The 7,516-nt window shown below is 42.3% G+C and overlaps 1 protein-coding gene across 1 annotated transcript; it reads left to right on the top strand.

Annotated features, from left to right (window-relative positions):
- The first annotated feature begins 1,870 nt into the window (after nt 1-1,870).
- Nucleotides 1,871-5,153, top strand: LOC109785593 (syntaxin-61). The gene is made up of 6 exons (XM_020344218.4): nt 1,871-2,087; nt 3,239-3,352; nt 3,503-3,616; nt 3,975-4,129; nt 4,609-4,699; nt 4,850-5,153. The coding sequence occupies exons 1-6, from the start codon at nt 2,034-2,036 to the stop codon at nt 5,024-5,026; spliced, it is 705 nt and encodes a 234-aa protein (XP_020199807.3). The 5' UTR covers nt 1,871-2,033; the 3' UTR covers nt 5,027-5,153.
- Nucleotides 5,154-7,516: the final 2,363 nt, after the last annotated feature.

Genomic DNA, 7,516 nt, shown 5'->3' with positions numbered 1-7,516 from the left:
GGTCTACCTTTCCGCTAACCCGGTGCATCATCGACGGACCAAGCATATTGAGTTGGATATTCATTTTGTTCGGGAACAGGTGACTCTCTTTGCGTCAGCGGAGGTGCCGCTTCGACTGCGTGGGGGGGGGGGTGTTGAGTATGATATTCATGCATGTATATTGTCTTTTGTACATTAGGCCCACCTCTCTAGTTTGTTGTATAGATTGAGCTAGAGGCCCCACCTTGTACTTATATATACCGTGCACATTGCACCAAATCAATACATCATGCAATTCATACATCCTCAATCTTAACTTGCTCCAAAGTACTACACCCTCTGCTTTTAAATGTAAGACATTCTGGGAGTTCAAGTGCTCTGTCGGTTTGTTTTTCTTGTTGTTTCAAAGTATTATGCTTGCAATATTTATGATCCCATTCATCGAAACAGATTTTCGTCCTTTTTTTGTAATAATGCACCGGCCTGGTTTATATAATACCAAACACATGTTTGAAAGAAGGTGTAGTCACAAACATATCAAAAAGTAAAAGAAAAAAAAACACATACCCGATCCCTGTGGTTGATTGACCGACACAGGATTTTTTGGACCAACCAAGACGCTAACTCTAACAAGAACGAGAACGGGGTCCCTCCCGCTGACGGGGGTCTGAGATCCTCCGCACCTCCATGGTCTAGAGGCCAACGGAGATGGGACGGACCGGCGGCAGCGCTGACGGGAGGAGAAGAGCTTTTCTTGTGGAGGAGGAAAGAAATAGAGAGACGGGATTTGGTGTGTTCAAAAGAAGGTGTAGTCCCAAACATACCAAAAAGTGGAAGGAAAAGACATATCCGGTCCCTGTGGTCGATTAACTGACTGTATAGGATTTTTTGGACCGATTGTATAGGAGTTTTTTAGATGTCATATATAGGCCAAAAAACAAACCCCAAACAGACACCATCCATCGACTTAAGATGAGTTGTAATAATGAATAAACTTGTAAAAATACTCCCTCCGTTTTTTTTACTCCGCATAGAACGTGTGTAAGCATGTACTGTGGTAGAATCTGTAACGTGTACAAGTTTGATGTGCACGAGGATGTGGAGAAATGGTGAATCCAGCCTCGGTCGTTGCTTGTAAAATTCGAGCTGCTGTTTTTGGTTTTGTCGGTGCTTGTAATATTCATGATCCGGTCCATGTGGTTGATTAACCGATTGTACATGATTTTTTGGACCGATTGTATAGGATTTATTTAGATGTTATATACAGGCAAAAAAAAAACACCTCAAACAGACACCATCTATCGACTTACGATGGGTTGTAATAATAAATAAACTTGTAAAACTACTCCCTCCATTCCTTTTTACTCCGCATATAAGATTTGTCTGAAGTCAAATTTGATAAACCGTAACGAAATTGATATTAAAAAAATATATCAAAATTATGTAATAGGAAATTCAGTTCCATGATGCATCTAATAATATTAATTTGGTACTGTGAATGTTGATTTACAAAATTAAAATTATGCAATAGGAAAATTAATTCCATGATGATGCATCAATCTAATACTAATATTAACTTGGTACTGTGAATGTTGATAAATTTTTCCTATAAACATGGCCAAACTTTACCAAGTCTCACTTTAGAGAAATCTTGTGTGTGAAGTTTTAAGTTTGACTTTTTTTTTTGAGGGAAAGTTTTAAGTTTGACTTAACAGAGGGAGAGTACAATACAATTCAAATCAGCACGCACGATTGTGAGGGAAGTACGGGGGCCGAGGCTACGCAGGCGTTGGTTCTCCGTGGACCAGGCCTACGGTCCGGACCCACGGGCGAGCGCCCCACAGGCACCACCCACCACACCCGGTGGGCCAGCAGCAGTCCACGCGACCAACCGCCGAACCGGAGCAGCAACACCAACACCAACGACATGGATCTCCTCCGCACCGCGCCCAAATCCTAGCCTCCTAGGTTCCTTCGCCGCCGGGAGAGGACGGACGGCCGGTCGAATCCCAGCCTTCCCCCACCCCACCCCACCCGCGGATCCGGCCTCCGCCATGAGCTCCGCGCAGGACCCCTTCTACATCGTCCGAGAGGAGATCCAGGGCTCGGTAATCCCCCCACCCCCTCTGCGCCCCTTTCTCTTCCTCTAGTTGCGAGATTTCGTATGCTGCCGCTGTTTATTTGGCTGCGCCGTGGTGTAGTGGCTGCTGGAAACCGCTTCTGTATTTTCTAGTATAAGGGATTCTCCGGTACTGTATGGCTGAGGCAGTCACCAACCTTGTAGGTATCTGAGAAGATTGATGGTGCTGGCTGGAAGCAAAAAATTATATGCATATAGATGCTGTACTAGTTCTGAGTTCTGTTGTTGTATGGGGATAGATGCATAGATATGTATTAACATGTGGGTTCATAGCATGCTTCCGAGAGAGAGAAAAATTATATCCGATTTAAACACCGCACACCTGCCGTGCTTGTGGAATGGGGGTTACTCGAGGGAATAAGAGTGTGCAGGGCAGGTTATCAAGTGCATGGTTGTTAGTTTGCTTAGTAGCTCTGTTCTATGGGGATATGTATATAAATATGTATATTGGCTTTTAAGCATGGTTTCTGTATATCTGATGAGTGCATACCTCTGTAACTGCCCCTCGTTGCCTGGTGTTATATGGCCATTAGACTGGATGCTTGAAAAGATGAGTCGCTGCGGTAAATGTTCTGCTAAGTCTCCTGTGGTTTCAGAACACATGCATTTATCTGTCATGCTCTGTTTTTCCTGAGGATAAAGCTCCTCTGTATTTCTTAAAACTCTCCCATAGTTTCACGAACATATTGGATCATCAGCCTGCATTTATCATCTGTATTCCTCTCTTGGTCCCGAGGATAAGGACCTTTCTTTTCTCCCCTGGGTTAAAAGAATGGGAGTTTGTAAGGGAGGTTCTCTCTTTTTTTTTATGACATGAGGGAAGAGCTACTGATTTTTAACCATGCTTCCTGAATACCTGATACAGAGCTCTGTAACTGGTATTCTTTATCTGATAATCCATGGCCTCTTTGACAAGATAGTTGAAAATTTGAATAGCTAGTGCTGCCAAGTCTCTTCTAGTTTCAGAAACACATGAATTTATCTGTCCTGTTATGTTAATCCTGAAGATAAAACTCGTATGCATATGTTGCTTAACTCTCCCATAACTTTAGAAACACATTGCATCATCAAACTGCATGTATCTTGGTCCTGAGGATAAATATCATCTTCATTTTGCAGATTGGTAAGCTGCAGACTACTTTCCATCGGTGGGAGCAAGTTTCTTCAAACACTGGAGAATATGTTCATCTAACAAAAGAGCTTCTCACCAGCTGTGAAAGCATTGAGTGGCAGGTATAACAACTCAGCAAAACAGCACCCATAGTCACTTTGATCTCCATTCGGTACTAATCTATACGGCAGGATATGCATCTGATTTATCTATTCTAAACTTTTTATTGCCATATATTTATTCTCGCCTGACTAGTTTTTGCTTATGTTTAGGTGGATGAGTTGGAAAAGACAATTTCAGTTGCATCAAGGGATCCAGCGTATTATGGACTCGATGAAGTTGAACTCTCCAGACGACGGAACTGGACTGGCTCTGCTCGTAATCAGGTATTTCTTTATGTGTTCCATCATTCATTTACATACTTCCTCTGCCTTTATTATAATAACTGGACTGGCTTGAGGATTGTTCCTGAACAAGTTATACTACAGATTTCCTTCATTGTTTTTCTTCTAGCTATATCATAGGATTACCAATGAGGCACATGTACTCTCTCCCTTTTTAGAACAAAAATGGGGTACTCTTGAGCATGCATGGATGGCACTATTACAGCTGAATATGATGACATCCTTTAGCATGTAAAGAGGAGACAGATGGGAATGACATTTATGTTAGTGTGCTTTTATCTTTACGATTGGCAAAGTGAAGTCTATTTATTTTGGATTCGTATCTTTGGACAACCACCAGATTGGTACTGTAAAAAGGGCTGTTGAAAAGGGGAAGAGCAATCCTGCAATGGCAAGACATCAGGACAATGGTACAAGCAGAACTAACTACTATTCTTCCCAAGACAATGATGACTATATTGCTTCAGAATCAGATAGACAGCTTCTACTCATGAGGTGAGTTTGCTCACTCTTACTTTTACTGCTCATATACTGTTCAAATATGTTGGTTAGAAACATGTGCTCTAAAAAAAGAAACTTATTATCTGTTCAATATGAGTAGGATTACTCAAGATTCCCCTTGTATGTAAGTAGGCGGTGTTTAATTTAAAGTTATGGTGTTCTATGCATTGCTAAAAAACTCTGTTACCGCCAAAAAAACTGTTACCTCTGCCTTTTTTATTCCATGGTTTTAGTCCAGCATGAGCATCCTAACCATTTTTACTAAGGTTTTTTCTTTTGACACACCCTAATTAGTAGAAATATCATGTTTACATTCTATTTAGTGTCTTTGTTGCTCCTCCTGGATAATACAGCCTTTTCATGAACTGAATCATCTTATCTGTACGTGCTCATTCTCATGCCGCCCTTGAGAGACCTGTATGAGTATGCTCTTGGTTATCGTTAACTAACTCTTTTTACCGAATTTCTTTTAGGCAGCAGGATGATGAACTTGATGAGCTCAGTGCGAGCGTTCAGAGGATTGGAGGTGTAGGGCTTACCATACACGAAGAACTATCTGGACAGGTAGTTGCTACTGACTGGCAAGCAGGCTTCTAGGTTGCTGCATGGGCGTGCAGTTGTTTTTCCGTTATGAGTGTAGCGGCATAAAAAGTGTGCATGTTAGCATGTTACTGGCAGAGGAAGTAATTGGAGTACATGCTACTGTTTTTACAGGAAAGGATCCTGAACAACCTAAGCCTGGAGATGGAAACTACTTCCAACAGACTCGACTTTGTGCAGAAACGAGTGGCGATGGTGATGAAGAAGGCCGGCATCAAGGGGCAGATCATGCTCATCCTCTTCCTGGTGGTCTTATTCATCATACTCTTCGTTCTAGTGTTCTTGACATAGCAACATACTACTCGTATAGCATATAGTGTAAGTACGTACATGTACCTGCTTACTGTAAGTTGTGTTCCACATTAAGCATTCAACCTGGCGGCTATGTTCCACGTTTGAAAGAAAAATCTCTTGCACTTGTGCCTGTTCTATCAAGCTTGATGTTATCTATTTAGCATTGCTTAGAGACGATAGAAGTATTGACAGTTGGGAAACATAGATCGTCTAGTCAACCCACAAAATAGATAAGGCTGTACTGTAGTAAGCACCTATCTGCACGCTCAATCGGCATCTTAGGATGGCTTGAGAATCAAATGAACCAAAATTATTACTCTCTGACGAGAACATACAAGTACTGAAATTGCTTCTGAATTTCGATTTGTGCGGATTGACTTTAGATTACAATTTGATTTCAGGATTTGTATGAAACATCTGTGTATGACTGAATATCTGTAAAACTGATGTGAAAATTCACCGACACTATGCTGCAACGAATAAAATTGTGAAAGTTGGTTTAGTGCCCCTGGAATGATTCCAAAACTAATGAAATAGTTTGTATTTCATAAAACGTTGGTAAACTCTGAATCAAATATTTTAAATAAGTTATCTAGTAATTCCGTGCAAAACTTTTGTGAAAATATATGTTGAAATGGAACTGGAGCACATTCTTGCAGAAAATACAAGAATGGCAAGAATGAAAACTCCGATTGGTAAACTTCACTAATCATAACTTCATAATCGCCTCAGTGAGATCTGGGCAGAAACTGAAACACGTTCAGCACGTGCGTGGTGCCTTGATTCTCGCGCGTGAGCGTAACCCTTCACGCCAAACATAAATCATGGTCAAAAGTAGGCTCCAGTAAAATCCAACACAGCCCTCGCGTTGCCTCTCTGGCGACACCGGCGGAGCCACCTCCTACCGCAGCCGCCCCCCTTCCCTCCGTCGCCGGAGTCTCTTCGGCTCGTTCCATCCTTGGATATGGTTATTCGGGCGAAATCCTAGACCCGTCTGGGTCGGGCAACGACATCATCCCTACGACAGTTGCTCCTTCGGAGTGTTGCTTTGAAGATCGGTGGTTGCTTGGAGCTTCCTTTCGGATGGACGTGCACGACATCATGGTTGGTTGGTGCCCAACCGGTGATGCGAGTGGTTGGCGTTGCGATTCGTGTGGCGACGGCGCTGGTGGCATGCGGAGCTTGGTCATGGCTAGTCCTTCTGATGTCGGTGGTCCGGTTCGCTAAGGAGGCGACGTGGAGTCTCGAGAGGTGGGGGAAGTCTCGTGTCCATATGATGGTTGTGTCCATATATAATGGCCTATTGGCGGTCTCCCTTCCGGCTCCATTAGAGGTCAAACTATATACTTGAGTTTCGGTACCCATGAGAGGTACAAAACCAGAGGGCTACCATCTTCAAGACAGAAACATCACATTTGCCATGCTGCTTTCTTTACGTACATGCTTTCTTGAGTTGAATTTCGATACAGATAGGCACAACCCGGAGGCACATATTTTGATTTTAAGCATATAGCCATATACTTGTCGGTGCGGCTGAATAGTCTAGCCGCGGGAAGTCATAGTTTCTTGTTAGTGATAGTTGTGGATGTTGTGCTAAACATTCGGGTAATCAAATCTATGGCTTTGGTTAAAAGCAAAACAAATAATGCTCTGCCTTCTGTATGTGGCTTTGAAACCCCAAAAGTCATTTTCTCAGTCGTGCTCAGTTTCCACTTGCTCTGGAATAAGCAAGCGAGTGATGGATGTTGCTCAGGTTCAGCGACTAGCTAGCAACAGTACCCCTAATGTTTGTTGTATGACAGGTGATGCTTGCAGAGGAGGCTGTTTAGAAAAAAGAAGAAAGAATAGGGACGAAAAAACAAAGATGAGTTAGGGGCAAAGGTGATTTATGTGACCACTGGTTGTGCTTCCTAGTGATCTTATATTACACGACAAGGGTGGTTAATTGTTGACTGTTGTGTCATGTATGTAGAAGCATCGTTTAGTTTGTTGGTTGCAAAACCATGTGAGCTATGGTTACCGATGAAGTAGTTTAAACTTGATTAGAAAGTGTAAACCCAGTCTGGATTCTCGAGTAGGATTCATGCTCTCACAGAATTCAATTTAAGACTTGAGGTTCATGCCTTGACACATATTCGCAAACCTCCTTCGACCAAGTGAACAAGAGCATGACAAGTAATTAACAGGAAATCAACCAAAATACAAGCCTGTGTTTGCCATTGCCAAATTTATCAAGGCACATAACTTCTTGGTGAGATGAACTTGGAAACACGCCCAGTGACATAATTAGAAGTGTTGACGCTCAAAAGTTGCTTAAAACTATGTCAAGATTAATTCAAACTTATGATTGGAAGTCACCATGGGATGACTCTCTTCAAGAAGGTCAAGATGGATATGAAGATGGTCTAAAACGGAGCTCGGTTGCAATAATTATGACAAGTTCGGAGATGCTCATGTTGACACCAGATTAAAGAATGGCATGATACT

This window comes from Aegilops tauschii, chromosome 3 (genome assembly GCF_002575655.3).
Source record: "Aegilops tauschii subsp. strangulata cultivar AL8/78 chromosome 3, Aet v6.0, whole genome shotgun sequence".
Taxonomy (NCBI): Eukaryota; Viridiplantae; Streptophyta; class Magnoliopsida; order Poales; family Poaceae; genus Aegilops; species Aegilops tauschii.
This window is presented reverse-complemented; position numbering and strand designations above follow the sequence as displayed.